The 27,638-nt window shown below is 42.9% G+C and overlaps 2 protein-coding genes and 1 long non-coding RNA gene across 4 annotated transcripts in view; 1 reads left to right on the forward strand and 2 right to left on the reverse strand.

Moving 5' to 3' along the window:
* Positions 1-434: 434 nt before the first annotated feature.
* Positions 435-21,760, forward strand: LOC112267007 (complement C4). The gene is made up of 40 exons (XM_024444996.2): positions 435-654; positions 1,725-1,920; positions 2,014-2,203; positions 2,276-2,346; positions 2,442-2,527; positions 2,610-2,692; positions 2,764-2,851; positions 3,028-3,133; positions 3,278-3,404; positions 3,606-3,721; positions 3,944-4,120; positions 4,310-4,507; positions 4,753-4,947; positions 6,598-6,744; positions 9,064-9,196; positions 9,353-9,424; positions 9,662-9,868; positions 10,278-10,398; positions 10,654-10,724; positions 10,924-11,063; positions 11,228-11,431; positions 11,902-11,953; positions 12,070-12,153; positions 12,378-12,581; positions 12,681-12,913; positions 13,538-13,642; positions 13,869-14,037; positions 14,415-14,629; positions 15,790-15,945; positions 16,045-16,104; positions 16,214-16,307; positions 16,405-16,585; positions 16,684-16,771; positions 18,884-18,958; positions 19,106-19,208; positions 19,398-19,487; positions 19,576-19,668; positions 19,757-19,840; positions 20,030-20,171; positions 21,247-21,760. The coding sequence occupies exons 1-40, from the start codon at positions 593-595 to the stop codon at positions 21,386-21,388; spliced, it is 5,160 nt and encodes a 1,719-aa protein (XP_024300764.1). The 5' UTR covers positions 435-592; the 3' UTR covers positions 21,389-21,760.
* LOC112267008 (tripartite motif-containing protein 3) overlaps positions 21,639-27,638 on the reverse strand; it is a 44,406-nt gene continuing 38,406 nt past the window's right edge. For both annotated transcript variants that reach the window (XM_042297348.1, XM_042297349.1), the window contains exons 10-15: positions 26,678-26,845; positions 26,305-26,473; positions 26,001-26,060; positions 25,688-25,758; positions 24,089-24,229; positions 21,639-23,945 (exon numbers count right to left, since the gene is read on the reverse strand). In XM_042297348.1, coding sequence (XP_042153282.1) covers positions 23,793-23,945; positions 24,089-24,229; positions 25,688-25,758; positions 26,001-26,060; positions 26,305-26,473; positions 26,678-26,845 — 762 coding nt within the window. In that variant the 3' untranslated portion in view covers positions 21,639-23,792. The remainder of the gene's footprint in view (positions 23,946-24,088; positions 24,230-25,687; positions 25,759-26,000; positions 26,061-26,304; positions 26,474-26,677; positions 26,846-27,638) is intronic.
* Positions 24,236-24,998, reverse strand: LOC121839269. Its single transcript, XR_006078834.1, has 3 exons — positions 24,684-24,998; positions 24,558-24,599; positions 24,236-24,521 (listed from the first exon to the last, which is right to left on the reverse strand). It is a non-coding gene; the product is annotated as an uncharacterized LOC121839269 (long non-coding RNA).

Here is a 27,638-nt window from a genome sequence, read left to right on the forward strand (position 1 = left end):
TGAAAAGCAGATGTTGTGTATGTATTTGGTCTGTTTGGAAAATGCTACTTCCCAAATGGCACCTTATTCCCTACATAGTGCGATACTTTTGACCAGAGCCCCCTATATATCGCACTACTTCAGTCCAGGGCCCATAGGGCTCTGATCAAAAGTAGTGCACTATTTAGGGAATAGGAATCCATTTGGGACATAACCAAAATCTGGTTTCTGAGAAAACACGTGATGTATTTCATAATGTTCCTCCAATGCCAAGACTGGAGTCAGAGAAGCTGAAGGGAGGAGAGGTAGGTGGGCTAGAGGGGGTGTTGATGCTGAGGTCTTGTCCCAAATGGAACCCTATTCCCTATAGGCCTTGGTAAAAGTAGTGCACTATGTAAGGAATAGGGTGCCATTTGAGATACGGAAACCTGTTCTCTTGGAGCTGCAGAGCCCAGAGAGAGAACCTCCCACTCTGACTGCAGCAACATAGATTTACAGATAGATCACTTCTACAGTGTTTTGTTTTATTTTCCTGTGCAAGTTTGGGGTTGAGACAATTAATGAAGACTCTTGTTCCAGTGGCATGATACAGATCAGACGGTAGAGCAGAAAGATGAGGAACACACTGCTTCTGATCATGTCTGCACTGACTGCAGTTAGTGGGCAGAGGCCAACGTGAGTTATGTTCTGTCCATGCTAATTCTTTGTAGATACAGTATATTTTACTTGTATCATTGGTCATGCTCATTTTATGTCATGTCGCAGTCCTAAAAAATTACCACCATTTGTGTGTGTGTGTGAGCGCTCGTGCTTGTTCGTGCGTGTGTTTGTTTGTGTTCATGTGTGCTAGTGTTTGTTTGTGTTTGTGTGCTTGTGTTTGTTTGTGTTCGTGTGTGCGTGTGTTTGTTTGTGTTCGTGTGTGTTTGTGTGTGTTCGTGTGTGCGTGTGTTTGTTTGTGTTCATGTGTGCGTGTGTTTGTGTGTGTTCGTGTGTGTGTGTGTGTTTGTGTGTGTTCATGTGTGCGTGTGTGTTTGTGTGTGTTCATGTGTGTGTGTGTGTTTGTGTGTGTTCATGTGTGTGTGTGTGTTCATGTGTGCGTGTGTTTGTTTGTGTTCATGTGTGTGTGTGTGTTTGTGTGTGTTCATGTGTGTGTGTGTTTGTGTGTGTTCATGTGTGCGTGTGTTTGTTTGTGTTCATGTGTGTGTGTGTGTTCATGTGTGCGTGTGTTTGTTTGTGTTCATGTGTGTGTGTGTGTTTGTGTGTGTTCGTGTGTGTGTGTTTGTGTGTGTTCATGTGTGCGTGTGTTTGTTTGTGTCCATGTGTGCGTGTGTTTGTGTGTGTTCGTGTGTGTGTGTGTTTGTGTGTGTTCATGTGTGCGTGTGTTTGTTTGTGTTCATGTGTGTGTTTGTGTGTTCGTGTGTGTGTGTTTGTGTGTGTTCATGTGTGCGTGTGTTTGTTTGTGTTCATGTGTGTGTGTGTGTTTGTGTGTTCATGTGTGTGTGTGTTTGTGTGTGTTCATGTGTGCGTGTGTTTGTGTGTGTTCATGTGTGCGTGTGTTTGTTTGTGTTCATGTGTGCGTGTGTGTGTTTGTGTTCATGTGTGTGTTTGTTTGTGTGTGTTCACGTGTGCGTGTGTGTGTTTGTGTTCATGTGTGTGTGTGTTTGTGTGTGTTCATGTGTGCGTGTGTTTGTTTGTGTTCATGTGTGCGTGTGTTTGTTTGTGTTCATGTGTGCTTGTGTTTGCAGATGTCTCATCACTGCTCCCAACATAGTCCACCTGGGAGTAGAGGAGACAGTGACAGTACAGCTCCAGGGAGCTATCAAGCCTACACAGTACACTCTGTACTTCCTGTACCAAACTGCCAATAATAAAGTTCTGTCTGAAAAAAAGCATGTAACTCTTAATGAAGCCAATGGCTATCAGGCGGTTGTGAAAATGAGGGTAGGTATACAGAAGGCTAACCTCTTTTCATGCCCTATGGAACTACTGGAACATGCATTTAAATTATTCTGCCTCTATTCTCATGTTTTATAGGTAATTCCTAGCCTGTACGAAGAGGCAATCAAAAGCATAAGAAAAATAAAGAAAATTGTGCCATTTATCCAACTGGCTACAGAGACCAATGATGATTTTCTTCCAAAAAAAAAAACAATCCTTTTGTCAACAAAAAAGGGTTATGTCTTCATTCAGACAGACAAACCAATCTACAATCCAGGAGAGAATGGTAAAGTGTAAAATAACATTACACATGGTTTTAGTTATACATTCAGCCTAATCCCAATTTTTCCTTTTCCAGTCAATTTCAGGGTCTTCACGTTAGACAACTATCTGCTGCCTGTTGATGAAAGCGTCAATGTCAAGATATTTGTAAGTTTGCAAGACAACTATCTGCATGTGAAAGTTGTTTTATTGTGTTATCTTAACTCTCTGTTCTCTAACTAACATTCACTGTCTCTCTACAGAACTCCAAAGGCCTGCTGGTGTACAACCAGGTTCTACACTCCAGTAAACTCCTTCAGAGGAACATAATGATCCCTGACGTTGAGACGTAAGTAGGATGTTGCCATACAGTCTATGGAAGACAGGACATCAGTAGCACTGACCACTACTCCTCTGCCCATATGATTCAGGGCTGGCCATTGGAGGATTGTTGCCGCTTTTACCAACCATCCCATGTCCAACTCTTCAGTGGAGTTTGAGGTCAAAGAATATGGTGAGTAATCTAAAGTAGGTTGTCTGACAGTATGATACGGCCCAACAAGCTTTCCCCTCTGTTTCTTTCAGTTCTTCCTATGTTTGAGGTGAAGATAGCAGCTTTGAAACCATATTATTTGCTGACAGAGGATTCCTTTCAATTCAACGTCTCTGCAAGGTGAGATTGTTGAAGCGGATTGCGTTAATGGACTGTTTTGTGAATTGATCATACATTTTACATTTACATTTGAGTAATTTAGCAGATGCTCTTATCCAGAGCGACTTACAGTAGTGAGTGCATACATTTTCATACTTTTTTTCATAGTGTGCCAAATACATGTGTGTTGATTGCAGGTACACCTATGGCAAAGGTGTCAATGGCATAGCTTATGTTAGATTTGGACTAATCAATCAAGAAGGCAAAAGAACACATCTACCTGGCCTAGAAAACAAGACTTCTGTGAGTTTACTTTATCATCTCAAAGCTTTACATAAAAAAAACATAACATTAAAGTCAATGTTTCTGATTGTAGAGTTATTGTTTCCATTGACTTTTATTTTTTTCTGATGAGCCATTTGTGAACTTATTTCTTGTATATTGTAGATCCAAGACGGCGTCGCCAGCATTACGCTGCCAACTGAAGACCTACGTGGGAAAGCAGGAAAGCAAAGTATCCCACACATGGAGGGATACAATCTGTACATAGCTGTTACAGCTTTAGAAACAGCAAGTAAGTTCTTCATTAAGTCAGATAAAACATGACCATGCCAGCAGATCCAGGTGTTTTCTCTAGGACATACAACAACGACCTTCTCTCTCTGCATTCTCTCTCCTCTCTCTCTCTGCATTCTCTCTCCTCTCTCTCTCTCGTTCTCGTTCTCTCTCTCTCTTTCTCGTTCTCTCTCTCTCTCTCTCTCTCTCTCTCTCTCAGGTGGAGATCTAGAAGAAGCTGAGAGCACTTCAGTAAAGATAGTGACGTCTCCATACATCATTGACATGTCTAAGACTAAGGAATACTTCACACCTGGAGGAAAGTTCTCTATCCTGGTACAGTGTGATCGTTTCTGCACTCAAAGACAAACATTAACACCACAGAATAAAATATAATTGTATTCATTCAGGACATCATATTGAGATTAGCAAATCCCTTTTCCAAATGAGATGTACAATAGTTATCAGTGTCATCAATTGTATTTGCTTTACCATTTAGAGTATGACTGTATCTGCAGTCATAGTCTACTGGGCATATGCTGCATGTTTCCTTCTCAGGCCACCACCACCCACCCAGATGGATCCCCAGCCCCTGACCTCCGTATGAGGGCTTCAGTTTCAGTGACCTCTGTAGAAGGCACACAATCTGTGAAGATGGAGGGATCCGGTAACTCTAAGGGTGAGGCTGTTCTCGCCTTCGAAGTGCCCAAACTGGCCACGTCTATGGATATCAAGGTACAGGACAGACACAGAGAACTTTCAATCAACACTCTATTTCCCATGTAGTTTGACAAGCATAATATGTCTCTAAGCTCTATGTGGTCAGCAGAAAGGTAGTGCACTAAATAGGGAATATAGTGTCGTCTGAGACACAGTCACTATTTGATGTGATGTCATATTGACGATCTGTTCCTCTCTCTCCAGATGTTTGCTGAGGGAGCGGAGGAGGAGGTAATAGTGGGTGATGCCAAAATGACAGTGTCAGCAGTCCAGTCTGAGGGGAACAGATACCTGAGTGTAGAGATAGAACATGTCACCCTGGAGCCTGGAGGAACCATGACGGTCACTCTCAGAGACATCACCCCTCCAGGCACCCCACGACCAGCCTACATCTACTATATGGTAACATACTGGAGTATCAGTCCATTCTAATAATAGATGGAAATGACCATTTACCACTTCTGCAACATACTTTATCTGTGCATAGCTTCACGTTTCCAGACATTGCAGTAGACTGGGATTGTCATAGCTGTAGTTTGTCTGTAACCAACATGAATATAAGCACTTTGGGGGTTGAGAAATGAACCATTTCAATATCTGTAGTTAAGAGTAATAATGTGTTATTTCCTCTGTTTCCATTCTTTAAGGTCCTGAGTAAGGGCAGAGTGGTCCAGATGAACAGGGTCCAGAGGACTGAGCTGACCACCTTCAGTCTGCCCTACAGTCTTGACCTGGTCCCCTCCTTCAGACTGGTGGCCTACTACTTCACACAGGCACCAGGGAAGACTACCATAGTGGCTGACTCTGTATGGGCGGATGCCAAAGATATCTGCAAAGGACAGGTTCTGTCGTTGCTGCTTGTTTCTCTGCTTCTACTCTTTGTTTTATTATTATTCATATTTAGGGGCAGATCAGCTTTAATATTGGAGATAGATTGTAGTTTCCATCAATGTAATTGTCTGCATCATTTCCAATCCCCCATATATTTTTTTGGAAATATAAATATACATACATATACACACACATACATACATATATACATACATTTATTTGTAAAATATATTTCCCGTTATTATGTTCCGCTGACTTACCGAGTTAAAGAAAGGTTAAATCAAATTGAAATAAAAATGTTTTTCACTAATGATGAACAAGAACACTTAGGCTTCTACTTCCAGCTTATACACACTATATATATATTTTACGGACACAATCTATTTTACAATAGTTATATTTTGTTTGTTTTTAGTCCTGCCTTCCTCTACCCTCAACCTTTCCCATCTCAACCTCTCCCATCCAGTTTGATTTATATTTGCCATATATTTTTAACTGTGCCGTTTCACAAAAGTCCCTGAACCTATATACATTTTACAGACCCCGTACATTTTACATTGGTTATTTTGTTGTTATTAGTCCCACCCTTCAGATCCATTCAACCCCTTCCATTCATCTCTTAACACCATCCATATTACATTTATATTTGCTATATATTATTCAACTGTGCTGTGATGCTTCACAAAAGTACTGAATCTTTCTATTCTCAAAGTTTCTACAGATTGTAAATTAAAGGTAAACATTTGTGCTAAAAGTATTATTATATTATTGATTGATTGACTATGACTTTTCAAATCACCCAGTATTGCTATCTGTAGCTTAGTTCCAGCTAAATGCTGCAATTCTTCATCCATTCTACTTCTACTCTTACTACAATTAGACAATTTAAACAATTTTACTGAGTTACAGTTCACATAAGGAAATCACTCAATTGAAATAAATTCATTAGGCCCTAATCTATGGATTTCACATGACTGGGTAGGGGTGCAGCCGTGGGTGGGTCTGGGAGCCAGGCCCAGCCATCCAGAAGGATTTTTTCTCCACAAAAGGGCTTTATTACAGACATAATACTCCTCAGTTTCATCAGCTGTCCGGGTGGCTGGTCTCAGATGATCCCGCAGGTGAAGAAGTCAGATGTAGAGGTCCTGGGCTGGGGTGGTTGCAAGCGGTCTGCATTTGTGAGGCCGGTTGGACATACTGCCAAATTCTCTAAAATTATGTTGGAGAAATTAACATTCAATTCTCTGGCAAAAGCTCTGGTGGACATTCCTGCATCCAGCATCCCAATTGCACGCTCCCTCAAAACTTGAGACATCTGTGGTATTGTGTTGTGTGACAAAACTGCACATTTTACAGTGGTCTTTTATTGTTCCCAGCACAAGGTGCACCTGTGTAATGATGATGCTGTTTAATCAGCTTCTTGATATGCCACACCTGTCAGGTGGATAGATTGTCTTGTTGAAGGAGAAATGCTCACTAATATGGATGTAAACAAATGTGTGCTTAAAATATGAAGGAAATAAGCTTTTTGTACATTTGGAACATTTCTGGGATCTTAGACATGAAAAATGGGACCAGCACTTTACACGCTGCATTATATTTTTGTTCAGTAAAAATTTGCATGGAGGCATAATGTGATATCTTTGGTGTTGTGTTTTCAGATTGAGATCCTTCCATTTAAAGAGCATAAACCAGCTGACTTGGTGACTGTGGTGGTCCGTACAGACCAGGGAGACAAGGTAGCTCTGGCTGCTGTAGATACAGCTGTTTACATCCTCAACAAGGACAACAAACTCACTCCTCAGAAGGTACCGAGCCTCTGTCTTACCAGCTTTCATGAATAGATACAGTACAGTTGAAGTCGGAAGTTTACATACACTTAAGTTGGAGTCATTAAAACCCGTTTTTAACGAATTTCTTGTTAACAAACTATAATTTTGGCAAGTCATTTAGGACATGTACTTTGTGCATGACACAAGTCATTTTTCCAACAATTGTTTACAGACAGATTATTTCACTTATAATTAATTCACTGTATCACAATACCTTCAAACTCAGTGCCTCTTTGCTTGACATCATGGGAAAATCTAAAGAAATCAGCCAAGACCTCAGAAAAAAAATCTGGCTCATCCTTAGGAGCAATTTCCAAACGCCTGAAGGTACCACGTTCCTCTGTACAAACAATAGTACCCAAGTAAAAACACCATGGGACCACGCGGCCGTCATACCGCTCAGGAAGGAGACGCGTTCTGTCTCCTAGAGATGAAAGTACTTTGGTGCGAAGAGTGCAAATCAAATCCCAAACAACAGCAAAGGACCTTATGAAGATGCTGGAGGAAACAGGTACAAAAGTATCTATATCCACAGTAAAACGAGTCTTATATCAACATAACCTGAAAGACCGCTCAGCAAGGAAGAAGCCACTGCTCCAAAACCGCCATAAAAAAGCCAGACTATGGTTTGCAACTGCACATGGGGACAAAGATTGTACTTTTTGGAGAAATGTCCTCTGGTCTGTTGAAACCAAAATAGAACTGTTTGGACATAATGACCATCATTAGCACGGGGGTGGCAGCATCATGTTGTGGAGGGACTTTGCTGCAGGAGGGTCTGGTGTACTTCACAAAATAGATGGCTTCATGAGGAAGGAAAATTATGTGAATATATTGAAGCAACATCTCAAGACATCAGTCAGGAAATTAAAGCTTGGTCGCAAATGGGTCTTCCAAATGTACAATGAACCCAAGCATACTTCCAAAGTTGTGGCGAAATGGACAACAAAGTCAAAGTTTTGGAGTGGCCATTGCAAAGCCCTGACCTCAATCCTATAGAAAATTGGTGGGCAGAACTGATAAAGCGTGTGTGAGCAAGGAGCCCTACAAACCTGACTCAGTTACACCAGCTCTCTCAGGGGGAATGGGCCAAAATTCACCCAACTTATTGTGGGAAGCTTGTGGAAGGCTACCCGAAACGTTTGACCCAAGTTAAAAATTTAAAGTCAATTCTACGAGATATTAATTGAGTGTATGTAAACTTATGACCCACTGAGAATGTGATGAAGGAAATAAAAGCTGAAATAAATCATTCTCTCTACTATTATTCAGACATTTCACATTCTTAAAATAAAGTGGTGATCCTAACTGACCTAAAACAGGGAATTTTTACTAGGATTAAATGTCAGGAATAGTGAAAAACTGAGTTTAAATCTATATGAGTTTGATGAGTTAGACTGTGAGTTAGACTGATGAGTTTCAGAAGAAATTTTCTGGCTATTTTGAGTCCGCAATCGAACCCACAAATGCTGATGCTCCAGCTACTCAACTAGTCAAAAGAAGGACAGTTTTATTGCTTCTTTAATCAGAACAACAGTTTTTAGCTGTGTTAACATAATTGCAAAAGGGTTTTCTAATGATCAATTAGCCTTTTAAAATGATTAACTTGGATTAGCTAAGACAATGTGCCATTGGAACACAGGAGTGATGGTTGCTGATAATGGGCCTCTGTACGCCTATGTAGATATTCTATAAAACATCTGCCATTTCCAGCAACAATAGTCATTTACAACATTAACAATGTCTACACTGTATTTCTGATCAATTTGATGTTATTTTAATGGACAAAAAAAGTGTTTTTCTTTCAAAAACAAAACATTTCTAAGTGACCCCAAACTTTTGAACGGCAGTGTATGTATCCCCTGTATGTACAGGACAGTATGTACTGTATTTATATGTATCTACTGTATGTACATGACAGTAGGTACTGTATTGATATGATTCTACTGTATGTACATGACAGTATGTACTGTTATATGTATCTACTGCATGTACATGACAGTATGTACTGTTATATGTATCTACTGCATGTACATGACAGTATGTACTGTTATATGTATCTACTGCATGTACAGGACAGTATGTACTGTAATATGTATCTACTGCATGTACAGGACAGTATGTACTGTTATATGTATCTACTGTGTGTACGGGACAGTATGTACTGTATTGATATGATTATACTGCATGTACAGGACAGTATGTATTTGTCTACCAGGGAGAATGGGATATCCAAAAGACAAATCTCTGTTGTTCATGCAGTAAATGGACCAATAAAGTGATCTTCTTCTTTAGATGTTTGCCTACATGAACTCCTATGACCTGGCGTGTTCTATGGGAGGGGGCAGGAACTCCCAGTCTGTGTTACAGGATGCTGGGCTCGCCTTTATAACCAACTGTGGAGATACAGAGGGTCACGTGAGAAAGGGTACGGTTTACATTTAGACATTTAACTCGTTATAATACTGAATGAATAGCACATGTTCCTGATTGGTAAAAGCACACCACAGCAACTGTGTTCGTTGATGGAGTTTATTTCACACAATATTGTAAAATTATTTTTCTTTTGTCCTCTGATAACCAGATTACTCCTGTAACGACAAAAGTAAAAGACAGAAGAGAGCCCTGAACCATCACCAGGCTTTCTCTGACATCAGTAGGTGTAGCAGTAGCCTCTCCTATTCTCCCTCCATCTTCTGAGCATGCTGCTTTCACTCTTATGGTGTATCGGGTATTATTAGTTACAGAATATGGAGAGTGCTCCATAGGATAAGTTTCAATAATCCTTTCATTTACAAATGTTCAGATATGTTTCAGAAAAAGTCTTCCTTAGCATATTACATTTATTAGCTAGACATCATTTATTAGCTAGACACATTGTTCTTATCTGCAGTCAACAGGTACCAGGAGCCAGTGGAGAAGAGGTGTTGTCACGATGGGGCCAGGTTTAACAGCCTGGGTCTGTCCTGTGAGAGTCGTCATTCTAAAACCATCCACAAGTCTGCTCCGTGTCGCACTGCCTTCCTCAAGTGCTGCAGAGATGCCACCATGCTGAGGAGAAACATCACAAAGAGAAAAAACACACACAGCCTGGCTAAAAGTACAGTATTGTTTAATATTATTATATTAGTAGTTGGAATGTCAATAGCATCTCAGAAGTATCTCACAAGCTAAAGATTCTTGTGGTGCATTTAAGGCACGAGGGGGTGTGATATATGCCCGACGCAACACGGATACAGCCCTTAGTCATGGTATATTGGCCATATACAACAAACCTCAGAGTGCCTTATTGCTATTATAAACTGGTTACCAATGTAATTGGAACAATATAAATAAATGTTTTGTCATACCCAGTGTATACGGTCTGATATACCACGACTTAAGCCAATCAGCATTCAGGGTTCGAACCACCCAGTTTCTAACCACTAATATAGAACTTCTTAGATTAGTCAATACTTTTTTGTATTGATTGAGCTGAAATGTGTCCTCTTCCCTGTCCTCCTATTTAGCGTCTGATGATATTGGTGAGGAAGAAGAGGCCATAGATGAGGTGTCTGTCCACCTCCGCTCCTATTTCCCTCAGACCTGGATGTGGGGCATCGTTGATGTGGGGCCCTCTGGTCTCGTAAGGTAACATGGTAACCTGCAACATCTACATCACAAATTATACCCTATTCCCTATATAGTGCACTACCGGCCCTGGTCTAAAGTAGTGCACTATATAGGGAATAGTGTGCCATTTGGGACATAGACCAGGACAGTCATGACTGGGACCAGGAGTTTTCCCTGACCATGTGAACTTACTGGGTAAAACTTGGGGACCAATATAGTGTAACAAGTACGGTATATTAGGAATGACATCATGTTGTACGTTATTATTTTCAGACACAGTGTTGCTGTCCCTGACTCCATCACTACCTGGGAGGTTCAAGCAGTGGGAATCTCTAAAACAAAAGGCAGGTCACCTCTTCCATCTAACCTAAGACCATTACACTAGCCTAGTCCTAAATATATGTGTGCTCTTGCAAACTCATTTTAGCTGTCATTGTCAAGCCAACCATGACAACGAGTGACAAAAAGAATGCATGATAGCACAAACAGACTTTCAGAGGACAGTCATCAAGTGGTTAATGTTAGTGTTGATTCTCCCTTCAGGGTTTTGTATAGCAGAGCCCAAGCCTCTGGTGGTGTTTCAGGACTTCTTTGTATCTCTCAGACTTCCCTATTCTGTGAAGAGAAATGAACAGCTACAGATGAAAGCTGTGGTGTTCAACTACAGAACAGACTGTATGGAGGTAACTAGTGTTGTAAAAACAATATATTTGAGTCCAAAATGCCTCCAACAGCCATTTATACAAATAAACTGCAGTTGCAGACATTTTTATTTGCAGATTCCTTTGATAGACAATTTGACTATACTTACATCTACTACCATGTATATGCGTTTCTCTCTGTGAAGGTGACAGTGGAGCTGGTGTGGGTGGAGGGTCTGTGCAGTGCAGGGGGAGACAGAGGGGACAAGCAGGTGGTCACAGTACCAGGTAACTCTGCTGTCCCTGTCTACTTCACCGTGGTTCCTCTGGTCATAGGAAACATCCCTATCCATGTGGACGCCTACACTAAGACGGCCCGCGACCAGGTCAAGAAGGACCTCAAAGTCACGGTATGAACACCACACTTGTATCACCTCTCTCCCTCTAATATACAGTAGTGCTTCAGTATGTCTCTATGATACATGTGTACATTAGGCTAAATGTGGTTCTCACTTCTTTATTGTGCTGAACACCACTGTTTTTCTCCCATTATTATACAAAAGTTACAGTACAGATGTAGAATCTTAATTTGATTACCCTGTTGCACGATTACTATCCTGCAATGCAGGACATTTAAAATGGGTAGTATATTATAGGTTTAAAAAGGCTATCCACTTTGACATTTCTGACTTGATTTTCCGTTACAAAAACAGTTGCAACCCCTACAAAAATGTCCATTAATTATAATTCACACATTAATTCACATTTCCTGTTGCTGCAGGATAATCTTCCTGCTGTAGCAATCTGGCTCAAATTAAGATCCAGCATCTGTATATGTCTGTATAAACACTGAACGCTCACATTTTGTTCTGTTATACAGGGGGAAGGGGAACTGGTCTCATTACAACAAGAATACAACATTGACGGGAAAGGTAATGTTGTCTTTCTAAACACGTGAAACCTGTAGTAAAAGTGACATTTATGCAAACAAGCCTCATCAGACCATTGAGTTAAAACAGTCTCTCCATTTCTTATCTATGTCACACAGCTGCCAAGTCAATCGAGCTTGAAATTCCACCTCCTCCTAATGCTGTCCCTGGGCTGGAATCTGACACCTACATCAGTGTCAAAGGAAAGGAGGGTTGATAAATACTGTAGTCAGACTTTCTGCTAGTGTGGAACATATACTGTGTTGGGTCTGTAGTACTGTATGTATTTACATTGACATTTTTTACATTTTGGTCCATGAGATATTATTTCAGACTACGTGTTTTCCCTGACCGGTTTTTCCAGACCAATCTCCAGGGCTAGTTTACTGCTATAACAGGGAAACCTCTCCCATCACACCCCATGTAGGTGGTGTGATGGGAGAGTCAGTGGAGAACTGTCTAAACCTGGATGGAGTGGACCAGCTCATCTCCCTTCCCAAGGGGTGTGCGGAGCAGACCATGGTCACCATGTCTCCAGCCATCCACGCCATGAGATACCTGGACGCTACTGGACAGTGGGTCGACCTAAAGGCTGAACGCAGAGATGAAGCCCAAGCCATGATACAGGCTGGTGAGGGGACACTGGGAGAATTTAAGTTAGTCCCCTTTGAGACATCTACCCTTGTGGGAATCAAATGGTTGAAATGAATTGATTCTTTCTCTTTCCAAGGATACGGCAGAATCCTGACCTTCAAGAAGACCGATGGATCCTATGGAGCTTTCCTGTCAACTCCAAGCAGTGTTTGGTTGACAGCCTTTATAGCCAAGGAGTTGTCCCAGTGCAGGGACGTGATTTCAGTGGAGGACTCCTACATCCAACAGTCTATTTCCTACCTGGTGTCTAGACAGCTGTCCAGTGGAGGCTTCACTGACCCTAACCCACTCTATGACCGCACCATGCAGGAAAGAATGCTTTATTCATCCATACAAGACGGAAACATGATTTATGCTGTACCCTATCCCTCAGAAATACACATTAGGTTGGAGAGGCTGGGGGCAGCCACACTGTGCCGCCAGTTGAGCAGTTTAGGGGTTAAGTGCTTTTCTCAAGGGCACAACAGCAGGAGATCTTGTCTTTCTAGGATGTGTCTCTGTCAACCATCTAGCAGTCGACTCAAATATCGTCCAAATTGCTTTCTGCCCGGGCTGGGTAGCAATCGCGCCCCTATAACCTCTAAGTAGGGGCTACCGAGTGGCGCAGTGTTCTAAGGCACTGTATCTCAGTGCTAGAGGCGTCACTACAGACCCTGGTTAGATTCTAGGCCGTATCACAACCGGCCGTGATTGGGAGACACATAAGGGTGGCGCACAATTGGCCCAGTGTCGTCCGGGTTAGGGTTTGGCCGGGCTAGGCCGTCATTGTAAATAAGAATGTATTCTTAACTGAGTTGCCAAGTTAAATAAAGGTTAACAAAAATGTATAATAAAGCATGACCCAAATGTTCTTTATGTCCGGACCATGCAGGTACCATACCATACAATATGATGTCTTTACCTGTCTGCTATCTCTCCATTCCCTCACCTCAGGGTGGAGTGGGAGGGTTTGAGGGAGAGGTGTCTCTGACGGCGTTTGTTCTGATAGCCATGAACCACGCTGTGGCACTGTACCCTGAAGGAAAAGGCTTAGAAATGGTAATACATCGATTCAACTAAGTCACGGACATAACCTTTACATCACCTAACTTATCATCACTGACTTACTAAAAGTTGTGTAATTATTATCCCGAAGGGGCAAGTTGGTTTTGCAACAATATGATCCAGAATAAAGCAACATGCCTTTTTGTGTCTGTTGTGATAATGTTTAACTAATGCATTTGTTGTTTCTAATGCTAAATCTATCCACCATTTCCTGTGTTAGAGGCAGGCTATGGAGCAGGCTAAGGCCTACCTGGAGTCGAAGCTGGACTCCCTTCAGAGGCCCTTCTCTGTTGCCATCACCTCCTACGCCCTCTCTCTAACCTCACCTGGCGGAGACAGTGCCTCCATGGCTCAGACCAAACTCAGGGCCTTGGCACACAGTGACAATGGTCAGTACCTTGTTACTTTACTAGTCATCTAGGGCTACAGGTTGCCTAGTTGTCTAATTACTTCAGAAGTTGTCTATATCAGAGAAGGCTCTATTCATCTAAAGTGTGTTTGTACTGTTTTAACTCATTCCTTTGGACTTCAACCTGCTTTGATTACTAGCGCCTGTAAAGTATTACAGGTAGTGGCTGGAGAAAAAGTCAGGATAAGGTCTTCTGGATAGACATTGATTCCCTGGTCGGTATGATCATTGAGGGAAGGTAGACATACACAATGACAACATTTAAACAGCAGAGGGGGCCATATTATTGATTATGTCTCCCCTGCAATGTTATATGGCTACTGTAGCTGCTAAACATACTGTATATCTCCCCTGCAGAAGCAGATACATGTCACTGGGAGGCCAGTGATGCTCTGAGGCTGAGCGGGGAGACGAGGGCCAATCAGGTGCCCCAGGCCCAGGCCATCTCCGTGGAGACCACAGCTTACGCCCTGCTCCAGACAGTGGCGGAGGGAGACATGACGTACGCGACATGCATCGCCCGCTGGCTCACTGAACAGAGACAGTATGGAGGAGGGTTCCGCTCTACACAGGTAGGTACTGGAGGTCGAGACACCAGTAGATAGACAGGTAGGTACTGTAGGTCAAGCCACCAGTAGACAGACAGGTAAGTACTGTAGGACAAGCCACCAGTAGACAGACAGGTAGGTACTGTAGGACAAGTCACCAGTAGACAGACAGGTAGGTACTGTAAGTCAAGCCACCAGTAGACAGACAGGTAGGTATTATAGGTCAAGCCACCAGTAGACAGACAGGTAGGTACTGTAGCATTATGATCGGGAGCTCGGAGTTATCACTGACCACTTGACTTGACCTCGAGAAACTCCTGGCCCTAGTTATATACTTTTCTCTCCCTCTCTCATCCCTTTTCTTTCTTTTTCTGTCCCGTCTTTCTCTTCTTTCTCTGTCCCCTCTCTCCTTCTCCTTTGTCCCCACTCTCCTTCTCCTTTGTCCCCTCTCTCCTTCTCCATTGTCCCCTCTCTCCTTCTCTTTTGTTCCCTCTCCCCTTATCCTTTGTCCCCTCTCTCCTTATCCTTTGTCCCCTCTCTCCTTATCCTTTGTCCCCTCTCTCCTTATCCTTTGTCCCCTCCCTCCTTCTCCTTTGTCCCTCCCTCCTTCTTTGTCCCTCCCTCCTTCTTTGTCCCTCCCTCATTCTCCTTTGCCCCTCCCTCATTCTCCTTTGTCCCCTCCCTCCTGTTCCTTTGTCCCCTCTCTCCTTCTCCTTTGTCCCCTCTCCTTCTCCTTTGTCCCCGCTCTCCTTCTCCTTTGTCCCCGCTCTCCTTCTCCTTTGTCCCCGCTCTCCTTCTCCTTTGTCCCCTCTCTCCTTCTCCTTTGTCCCCTCTCTCCTTCTCCTTTGTCCCCTCTCTCCTTCTCCTTTGTCCCCTCTCTCCTTCTCCTTTGTCCCCTCTCTCCTTCTCCTTTGTCCCCGCTCTCCTTCTCCTTTGTCCCCTCTCTCCTTCTCCTTTGTCCCCTCTCTCCTTCTCCTTTGTCCCCTCTCTCCTTCTCCTTTGTCCCCTCTCTCCTTCTCCTTTGTCCCCTCTCTCCTTCTCCTTTGTCCCCTCTCTCCTTCTCCTTTGTCCCCTCCCTCCTTCTTTGTCCCCTCATTCTCCTTTGTCCCTCCCTCATTCTCCTTTGCCCCTCTCTCCTTCTCCTTTGTCCCCTCTCTCCTTCGTCCCCTCTCTCCCTCCAACAGGATACAGTTGTAGCTCTTGAGGCTCTAGCTAAGTACAGTATCAAGGACAATGATGTTCAGGACTTGGACCTTAATGTTGAGATGTGTTACCAAAACGGCAGCAAGCAGAGAGTTCATCTTACGAAGCGTAATGCCCTGACCCTATCTGCCTTCCAGGTGAGATTGAGTTTAGAATTCAAGCAGTGCTCTGATTTAACTTTCTCAAATTCTGTTTTACATCTACTAATCTCTGTGTTGTCTGGTTTGTCTTGGCAGGTGAACCAAGGAAGCCAGATCACTATTAACACAGAGGGTAAGGGAAATGGGACCTTATCAGTAAGTAAATTCAGTTAATAGATTTAAAAGTAAATGATGGTGATTCTAACATTGTAAGACTGTCTGAATCTCAACGCATGTGTCCACAGTGTTTGTTTTATGTCATCAGGTGGTCCAGACCTACAGAACTCTGGAGAGCATGGACTTGTACTGTGGTTTCTACAGTCTCAATGTCTCAGTGGAGGGAGAGGTTAAGTACAGAAGTAAGTTTCAGTCAGAATGCATCTATAAACACTAAACACATTTGCCGGAGTGCTGCTTGAAAACATAATTGTTTTTTTTTTAAATGTAAAATGACAGAAAAAGCGGACGATGGTCCTGAGCTAGACGACTATTATAACTATGAGTCTGACGGGGTTGGGAACCCTAGTGATGAGCCAATGAGCAGGATGGAATGGTTTGACCTGCGCACACGCAGGAAGAGACACACCCCACAGGAGGAGGAGAGGGAGAAGTCCCTAGTCTACACTGTGTGTGTGGGGTGAGTACAGGTGTCTGTCTGTCTGTCTGTCTGCATGCATGCATGCATGCATAGGGTGGGATGAGTGGATATATGGTTCTCTCTCTCCTCTCCTACAGACTGACCAGTGGTAATTCTACAGGCATGGTCATCGTGGACATCTCCCTTCTCAGTGGACTCAAACCTAACATGCAGGATCTGGAGGAGGTACAGTAGGCCTACATGTAATGTTGATTTACATTTTTGCCATCCAGCAGACGCTCCTATACACAGTCAGTGCATTCAACTATGGGCTCGATTCAATCTGTAGTGCTGAAGTTCCACCATACAGCACAATTGAAATTTGAAGGCAATGTTTCCGCATTCGTAGAGACTGCATTCACGGTAAATGCTGCATATGCAGGAAAACTGAAATCCATTTTACCTCATTTCTACCAGCATGTCACCTGCAACTAGAGGCAAACAAATTCTAGACCACCTTTACTCCACACACAGAGACGCATACAAAGCTCTCCCTCGCCCCCCCTTTGGCAAATCTGACCATAACTCTATCCTCCTGATTCCTGCTTACAAGCAAAAACTCAAACAGGAAGTAACAGTGATGTGCTTAATACGGAAGTGTTCCAATGAAGCGGTTGCTTCTATACAGGACTGTTTCACTAGCACAGACTGGAATATTTTCCAGGATTCATCCGATGTCATTGAGGAGTTTATCACATTAATAAGTGCATCGACAATGACCGTACGTACATAACCCAGCCAGAAGCCATGGATTACAGGCAACATCTGCACTGAGCTAAAGGCTAGAGCTGCCACTTTCAAGGAGCGGGACACTAATCCGGACGCTTATAATAAATACCGTTACGCCCTCAGGCAAAGCATCAATACAGGACCAAGATCAAATCCTACTTTATCGGCTCTGATGGTCGTCGGATGTGGCAGAGCTTGCAACCTATCATGGATTACAAAGGGAAACACAGCGGTGAGCTGTCCAGTGACGCGAGCCTACCAGGCGAGCTAAACACATTCTATGCTCTCTTCGAGGCTAGCAACACTGAATCATGCTGTTCCTGACACCATGGGTGATCACACTCTTGTGAGTGTGATGTGAGTAAGACCTTTAAACAAGCTAATATTCAAAAGGCCGCAGGGCCAGATGGATTACCAGGACGCTTACCCAGAGCATGCGCAAGTGTCTTCACTGAATTGTTCAACCTCTCCCTGACCCAGTCTGTAATACCTACATGTTTCAAGTAGACCACCATATGCCCAAGAATGCCAAGGTAACCTATCTAAATGACTATCACACTGTAGCACTCACTAGGTAGCACTCATCTGTAGCCATGAAATGCTTTGAAAGGCTGGTCATGGCTCACATCAACACCATCATCCCAGACACCCTGGACCCACTCTAATTCACATACCGCCCCAACAGATCCACAGATGACGCAATCTGTATTGCACTCCACATTGCCCTTTTCCATCTGAACAAAGGAACATGAGAATGCTGTTCATTGACTACAGCTCAGCGTTCAACACTATAGTGCTCTCCAAACTCATCACTAAGCTAAGGACCCTGTGACTGAACACCTCCCTCTGCAACTGGATCCTGGACTTCCTGACGGGCCGACCCCCAACTGGCCCTCAACATGGCGGCCCCTCAGGGGTATGTGCTTAGACCCCTCCTGTAGTCCCTGTTCACCCACGACTGGCTGTGTATGACTCCAACACCATCATTAAGTTTAGTAGGCCTGATCACCAATGACGATGAGACAGCCTATAGGGCAGAGGTAGTGCGTATGGCCCAGTACATCACTGGGGTCGAGCTCCCTGCCATCCAGGACCTCTATACCAGGCGGTGTCAGAGGAAGGCCCTAAAGATTGTCAGACTCCAGCCACCGGTGTCATAGACTGTCCTCTCTGATTACTCATTGTTTATTTATTCCTTGTGTTATTATTTTTCTATTATTTCACCCCAAAAAATCTACATTGTTGGGAAGGAGGTTAGGTAGGTTAGCATTTCACTGTTAGTCTACACGTGTTGTTTACATAGCGTGTGACAAATACGATTTGATATGTCGGCTCAATTGAAAATTACCTTTAAATTTCAAGCTGTAGTGCGGATCTTCAGCGCCACAGATTGAATCGAGCCCTACGTTTAGTAGGAAAAACAACCACTTATCACAGTTATTACACGTAAACCCTTTGTAATATCTGAGATCAGCAGAATCAGTTCCAGGAAGAAAACACATTTTAGCGATTCACATTGACATGGTGTCAAACTATATAGTGATGTATTTTTCGATTTCTCTCCTCTAGAATGTAAAGGGTACTGAGAAATACATTGACCATTATGACATCGCCCCAAATAAAGTGTTCCTCTACTTCGCTGAGGTAAGACCTTTTGTATCCAAAGCCACGACATCAATCAGCTATGACTACTGTACAACTCCTATAGTGTGATTCGCAAAAGAGTTCTCGTGTTCCCGCCAAGGCTGTCCTCTCTATCCTCGGAGGCTGTATTGTCACTATGTATTCCAGATCACAGAGGAACCACAGTGTGTAGCGTTCCGGGCCAAACAGATCAGTCCCATGGGCCTGGTGCAGCCCGCTGCTGCTGTGGTCTTTGACTACTACAACCCAGGTATACCACCATGTTTAGTTTAGGGTATATTAAGACAATGGTTGTAATGTATCTGGAAGGTCCATGGGGCTGGTGCAGCCTGGTGAGGCTTTAGGCCCTGGTCAAATGTAGTGCACAATAAAGAGAATAGGATGCCGTATGGGACACAGCCATCATTTGAGTGACTAATGCTGAACTATGTCCCGACAGAGAGGAGATGCACTGTGTTCTACAGCTCACCCCAGAAGAGCAACATGATCGCCAAGATCTGTCAGGACAATATGTGCTCCTGTGCAGAGGGTATGTGCACTCCTTCCAGCTAGTATTTTGATAGTGCCAGAACTATTTTGAACTATTGTGTATCTAGTTTTTATTTGCTTTGTCTCAGGTGGCTGCCCAAAGAAGAAAGTCACGTACAGTAAAGACATGGAGAAAGAGACTCGCAGGAGCTTTGCTTGTTTCTCTCCCATTGTAAATTATGGTGAGTTTATACCTGGAACCCAAATACTCTCTTCTTTCTAGTGTGCTGTAGTTGGTACTCACACCCCTTCATGTTGTCCTTCTGACAGTGTACGTCGTCAAGTTTGTCAACTCATCCGATGATGGAGTCTTTCAACATTACACCACATCACTGACCAAAATCCTACAGACAGGTGAGTGTTCTACAATATTACAGTTTGCATCCCAAAAGGCAGCCTATTTCTTATGATGCACTACTTTGGATGGGTCCTGATCAAAAGTAGTGCACTATATAGGGAAAAGAGTGCCATTTGGTACTTGAACATTCTCTTGAAGTATAATTTCCTTGACATTATTCTTGTGCTGGTTCTCTGCTATACCAGGTAAAGACGTGATGCAGACTGGAGCAGTGAGAGACATGATCAAACGTAAAGCCTGTGATGAGTTTGACATGAAGACTGACAGGAACTACCTGATCATGGGTAGAGATGGGACCATCTCTGACACCACTGACCACAGTGGGAAGTAAGTGATGGGATGCATCCCAAATGGTACCCTATTCCCTATATAGTGCACTACTTTTAACCAGGGTTCATAGGGCTCTGGTCAAAAGTAGTGCTACATGTTATAAAATAATAATAATTAGGTGGGTGTTATATGTACAAGTGTGTATTCTACCAATGTGTGAATTGGAAATTCATTTTTTGCATCTCTCAACTCCCCCTGAGACACATTTGGAGAGTGGGGTCACAGCCAGGGTCAAAAGTAGTGCACCATGTATGGAATAGGGTTCCATTTGGGACATTAGTCTTCCTTTTCAATTAACTATACAGTATGTGTCAATATATTGTAAGACAACATTGATATAATACATGGAATCATCAGGTAAAAAAAGACAGCATAGAGGATATTTATTACAATATTGTTGAATTGAGATACTGTAAAGGTTTATCCCTACTTGGGCCCTAGATTGTGATTTCTTCATTGGGAAATGTACACTACATGTACAGTGTAGAATGGGAGACTATTCCAGTGCAGTTTGAGTGAGTGACTCCAATGCTGTCCACCCCAGTCCTGTATTACTAAATGTTGTCCACCCTAGTCCTGTATTACTAAATGTTGTCCACCCCAGGCCTGTATTACTAAATGTTGTCCACCCCAGTCCTGTATTACTAAATGTTGTCCACCCCAGGCCTGTATTACTAAATGTTGTCCACCCCAGGCCTATTACTAAATTAGGCCTGTATAACTAAATGTTGTCCACCCCAGGCCCTGTATAACTAAATGTTGTCCACCCCAGGCCTGTATAACTAAATGTTGTCCACCCCAGGCCCGTATAACTAAATGTTGTCCACCCCAGGCCCGTATAACTAAATGCTGTCCTCCGTAGGTCTGTATAACTAAATGTTGTCCACCCCAGGCCCGTATAACTAAATGCTGTCCTCCGTAGGTCTGTATAACTAAATGTTGTCCACCCCAGGCCTGTATAACTAAATGTTGTCCTCCGTAGGTCTGTATTACTAAATGTTGTCCACCCTAGGCCTGTATTACTAAATGTTGTCCACCCCAGGCTTGTATAACTAAATGCTGTCTTCCGTAGGCCTGTCTATGTCCTGGATAATGAGATGTGGTTGGAGGAGATTCCAGAGGAGAGGAAGTGTAAAGCTACTAAGAACCGTAAAGCCTGTAACATGCTCAAGGACTTCATGAAACAGTACGAGGTCAACCAGTGTTCAATATAACCCTTGGTTGCCTTCAGTGAACATCCAGATATAAATATATTATATAGAACAGACATGTTTGGCTGTCATTGAGAATAGGGAAATATGTTAGTTCTATGCAACACATTTCTATCAGAAACGTTCCAGAAAGTTGTGGCTCCTGAACATCACGTGACCCAGGATGACTGTCCTGGACAACAGAGAGAGACTGTGATACAGAGAAGGATATATGTTTAGTATGAATAGAGGAAAGCAGAAAGCACACTCAGTATCTCCATAAACCATGTGCTTTTATTACCAGTGCATATTCACAAAGAAGATTGAGTGACATATTTTTGAAACACAAAGAGATGATGTGTCTAATACTCCTTAATAAAAACAACCTGTGATAGACTGTGTAGCCAGTTTGGCATGACGTCAGAGAGGTTATAGGGACTCTATTTTGGCACCAAGGGTGCTGTGTTGTTACAGTGGTGACCACCAGGGGGAGTGAGAGCACTATAGCTCATCTAATGCTAATGAAACCCTCAGGACAATAGTATTATTAAAGAAATGCTATGAACTGTGATAACCAGGCAATGAAACATTGTAACTCTAGTCCTTCAACACACACTGAAGCTGTTGATACATTCACACTGTGGCTTCTGAAAACAAACTATATAAATGGTAAATCTACTGTTGAGTGTTTAAGACTGAAACCCAGAAGTTAGTCAAATATATAATGTAGTTTTGCATGTTCAATAACACTAAGTAATATAATCATTGGTATTGGTTTTCAATATGTACTCCAACTTGTCACAATTCAAAACCCACTTCTATGCATTTTTTGGCAAATCAAATCTTTCAAATTCTAAATCTTCATTGTTTGTTCTACTAATCCCCTCAAAGTGGCTAAGGGTTTTTACTATATATGGAGACAAATGACAAAGGCGTGAATTTCTAAAAAATAAAACACATCAAATTAGAAAAATAATTTGTAAATGCTGAACTAATGTATAAAATAAAATAAATTAGCAATTCCATGTTTGAATTTTTTTCCTTTTTAAAAAGAACAGATAACAAAGTTTATAATAATTCTGCTGCTCACATATGCAATAATCATGACACATCTCTTCTCCAGCTGAACTCCTGTTTTAAAAAGCACACTTTAGGACAGCTGCCGTACATAGAAACGCTGGAATGCCAGACTGCTGTTCTCGGATTAACCAAAAGATATGTGTTTTAAAATGAAAGCACAGATAAAGCTGCATAATGATCCATTGTACACAGTGATGCATACACAGTGATGCATACACAGTTCATACAGCAAATCAATGCACAGATGGTGATGACTTTTTACATGTGAGATGGCTAGAAGTTAAGTCAGTTTGCTCTTAGATACAACTGAAAGAGAAATGATGAAGCTTTTGCTTTGCGACGCTGGTTGGTTTCACTGTAAGCACATTGTTCGTTGCACTTAGACCATGGCGAAGAAACAGTTTATAAACGCCACTTATGTCGTCACGTCTGAGTTAATAACAAGGTAAAGATAAAACTTCATGCATTGGGGACGAGCTCCTTCACAACATGGCTCAATTATTATACACGTACTTCAACCCCATCACTGATCTGGTCTCCTAATATCAGTTACACTATATACACACACTTCATATCTCCTTCATACCTCCTCGTAGTTTCACATCAATGACTGAACAAAGAGGTAAATACACTCTACACAAATAGGTTGCATCCCAAATGGCATAGTGCACTACTTTTGACCAGAGCCCAATGGGCCCAGGTCAAAAGTAGTGAACTACACAAAGAATAGGGTGCCATTTCAGACTCAGTAAACTCCATAACACAGCACAAGGAGGAGTCAACGGGGGTTATATTGTTACTTCATGATGTTGGGAGATTCAGAGAACACTAACTGGATGAGGTGGATCTGATCAGATGTGCAAATCAAAAGGGACAGCTATGGGAAAGATCATTGCACCTGTATATTATGTATAGTACATTGGTTTGTGTCGTTGCTCAGTGCTAACACGTGCACTGACCTGGGGGCAAAAATACATACATTAGATCAAATACTTTCCAATACTTCAAGTGCTGCACTTGATTTGGTTTGCCTGAACCAATGGAACAGTCCCAAAAGCGCAAACTCAAATAAACAGGTAAATCAAGCACATCCCAAACACTTAAAATACTTTCAAGTATTTGTCTTATTTTTGGACCCAGGTCGGGCTGTGGTTGGTTTGTCTGTCCGGCCCAGATCTGGGGTACATCCCAAATGGAAACCTATTCCTTATATAGTGCACTACTTTTGACTAGAGCCCTATGGGTTTCTGTTAAGAAGTAGTGCACTATGAAGGGAATAGGGAGCCATTTGGGACGCACAAGGGAGTGGTAGGCCTGCAACAGACCGTCCCTAAAGCAATGGTTCTACCTACTGCAGGTAGCGGTAAACCTTGAAGCAGTGGTTGCCAGAGTCAGCCACAGCCACGTGTCCATCAGAGGTGAGAGACAGGCCCTGTGGACCATAGAGAGGGTCTGCTGTGGTGTTGATGTAGGACAGGAACGACCCGGAACTATCAAACACCTGCAGGACAATACAAAAACAAGGTCAGGGTCAGCTGTACTCATAATAAGTTACATTATTTTTGATCTAACTCGAAAGAGTAAATCAAATATAATGACTAATGCTGCTTGTTAATCTTGCCATCAAGATCATCATTAACTGACCTGTATTCTGCTGTTCCCCCAGTCGGCAACGATGATGTTCCCGTTGGCGTCCACGGCAACGCCTGTCGGGGCATTGAACTGTCCGTTCCCCTCGCCATGGGAACCAAACTTAAACAGGAACTCCCCGTCTGCACTGTACACCTATTAGGGAAGGAATTCAAACTGTTCAGAAGTAGTGTGTCCTAACCTCAACCCTAGCATCATGTCCACAGCCAGGTTCAACTCTAACCTCAACCCTAGCATCATGTCCACAGCCAGGTTCAACTCTAACCTCAACCCTAGCTTCATGTCCAGGTTCAACTCTAACCTCATTCCTAGCTTCATGTCCACAGCCAGGTTCAACTCTAACCTCATTCCTAGCTTCATGTCCACATCCAGGTTCAACTCTAACCTCAATCCTAGCTTCATGTCCACAGCCAGGTTCAACTCTAACCTCAACCCTAGCTTCATGTCCAGGTTCAACTCTAACCTCAACCCTAGCTTCATGTCCACAGCCAGGTTCAACTCTAACCTCAAACCTAGCTTTATGTCCACATCCAGGTTCAACTCGAACCTCAACCCTAGCTTCATGTCCACAGCCAGGTTCAACTCTAACCTCAACCCTAGCTTCATGTCCAGGTTCAACTCTAACCTCAACCCTAGCTTCATGTCCACAGCCAGGTTCAACTCTAACCTCAACCCTAGCTTTATGTCCACAGCCAGGTTCAACTCTAACCTCATTCCTAGCTTCATGTCCACAGCCAGGTTCAACTCTAACCTCAACCCTAGCTTCATGTCCAGGTTCAACTCTAACCTCAACCCTAGCTTTATGTCCACAGCCAGGTTCAACTCTAACCTCAAACCTAGCTTCATGTCCACATCCAGGTTCAACTCTAACCTCAACCCTAGCTTTATGTCCACAGCCAGGTTCAACTCTTCAACCCTAGCTTCATGTCCAGGTTCAACTCTAACCTCAACCCTAGCTTCATGTCCACAGCCAGGTTCAACTCTAACCTCAACCCTAGCTTTATGTCCACAGCCAGGTTCAACTCTAACCTCATTCCTAGCTTCATGTCCACATCCAGGTTCAACTCTAACCTCAACCCTAGCTTTATGTCCACATCCAAGTTCAACTCTAACCTCAACCCTAGCTTCATGTCCACAGCCAGGTTCAACTCTAACCTCAACCCTAGCTTCATGTCCAGGTTCAACTCTAACCTCAACCCTAGCTTCATGTCCACATCCAGGTTCAACTCTAACCTCATTCCTAGCTTCATGTCCATAGCCAGGTTCAACCCTCACTCTAACCTCAAGCCCAACCTTAAACCACAACCATAACCTACACTGTTCAGAGGTAGTCTACCACGCACATCCAACAGTTAACATAACAAAGTTCATTTGAAATGATTCAAACTGACATCAGATACCCAACAGTGGAAGTGGGACATTTTCCTGTGGCACAGTGACGTACAGTAACTACAGGATGGCAGTGAGGGAGTGACACAAAGCTGCAACCACAGAACGCTCAAGGCCTGAAGTCAAGGCATTTTAAACCTACCTGATATGACTACAGTAACACACACACAAACACACAGAGAAAGAGAAAATAGTGAGACGTACCTTCACTGAATGGTTGTGGAAGTCTGTTACCACAATCTCATTTTTGTTGTTGATCGCCACAAAGTGGGGACCTAGGGAAGGGGAGGGAGGGAGGGAGGAAGGGAGGGAGAGAGGGAGAGAGGAGGCGGAGAGAAGATGAGTCATCAACATAACAGTGCAGTAGAGGAAGTTCCAGACTATTTTAGGACTTTGTACACAACAGGACTGTGGAAACACTAGCCACAAAGGGAGACACCAAGCAATGTACAATGTAAGACATGGCAATGGGCAGTTGTATCATGAAGAGACTGCTATACCATACATCAATACTTACTGAACGCAGGGCCAGATTTACTCAGCTTGGGTTCCAGTGAAATGTTTGTACCACTTTTTTCTAAAAATGAAACAATAAAATGAGATTGTCAGAGATGAGATTGAAATGAGTGACAGGTTTCTCCATGGAGCTAGTGAAGCCATATCATTGGAGGGTTATAGAAATGGAAGATAATCACACTGACCAAAGAGTTAAAAGCAGAATACAATAGAACAGGAATTGTTCCAAAAATAGTGACAATCAGTGGAATAAGTCCCAGAACTGCCAACCCATAGATAGATCATGCAAGGAGTATCTCCCCTACCTGTGAACTGTCTGTCTGATGTCCCCCTGGCTCCAAACTTGGTGACCAGCTTCCCATTGGCCTGGAAGATGAACACACAGCAGGCCTTGTTATCCACGGTGATGATGTGTCCGTTCCTGTCCACTGCCACTCCTTTAGGGCCCATCAGACGACCCGCCCCGATCTTACTCTGTCAGGGAGATAGAGAGAGAATGGAAGGTCAGAAGGAAAGATGTGATGAGTCTTATCTGACGTGCAAATCAAAAGGGGCAGCTATGGGAAAGCTTAGTGCACCCGGTACGTATAGAACATATAGTAGACTGTTTAACGTTGACGTTTCAGCTCGAGGTCTTTCTCAAGACCAGTCTCCTAGAGTATCCTCATGACCTCTCACCTTGAACTTCCCGTCGGAGGAGAAGATGCTGACCCAGCGGTTGTCGTAGTCGGCCACAATGATGTCACCGTTCATATCCACGGTGACCCCCGTGGGGCGCTGCAGTTGCCCCGGCGACCGACCCCTGACCCCAAACCTCAGCTTGAATGCCCCATCGTTGGAGAACACCTGGAGAATAATACCACAACAATTGTCCCTTATTGTCCCTTTTTCTTAAGGGACAATAAGGAATAGGGTGAAATTTGAGATGTGCCTTGAAATATTTGCTTGACCTGTGATACTATGATTGAAACTATAGCCTTAACCTAATACCTTTTCTGCTTTGCAATGTAGTACACTCATCCCATGCTGTCACTATACACATGGTTACCTTTCTCTCACAGGTTGTATGCAGTGGTCTAAAGTACTTAAGTAAAAATACTTTAAAGTACTACTCAAGTAGTTTTTTGGGGAATCTGTACATTACTTTATTATTTATATTTTTTACAACATTTACTACATTCCCAAAGAAAATAATGTACTTTTTACTCCATACATTTTCCCTGATGCCCAAATGTACTCATTACATTTTGAATGCTGAGGCAGGACAGGAAAATGGTCCAATTAACACAAGATAATCAAGAGAACATCCCTGGCCTTCCCTACTGCCTCTGATCTTGCAAACTCACAAAACACAAATGCTTCATTGGTAAATTATGTCTGAGTGTTGGTGTGCCCCTGGCCATCCGTAAATTAAAATAAAAAAACATTGTGCCCTGGTTTACTTAATATAAGGAATTTGAAATTATTTACCCCTTATCTTTTACATTTGATACTTAAGTATATTTTAGCAATTACATTTACTTTTGATACTTACACTACCGTTCAAAAGTTTGGGGTCACTTCAGAATTTTCTTGTTTTTGAAAGAAAAGCACATTTTTACAGTGTAGACATTGTTAGTGTTGTAAATGACTATCGTAG

The sequence above is a fragment of the Oncorhynchus tshawytscha genome, linkage group LG14, assembly GCF_018296145.1.
Source record: "Oncorhynchus tshawytscha isolate Ot180627B linkage group LG14, Otsh_v2.0, whole genome shotgun sequence".
Taxonomy (NCBI): domain Eukaryota; kingdom Metazoa; phylum Chordata; class Actinopteri; order Salmoniformes; family Salmonidae; genus Oncorhynchus; species Oncorhynchus tshawytscha.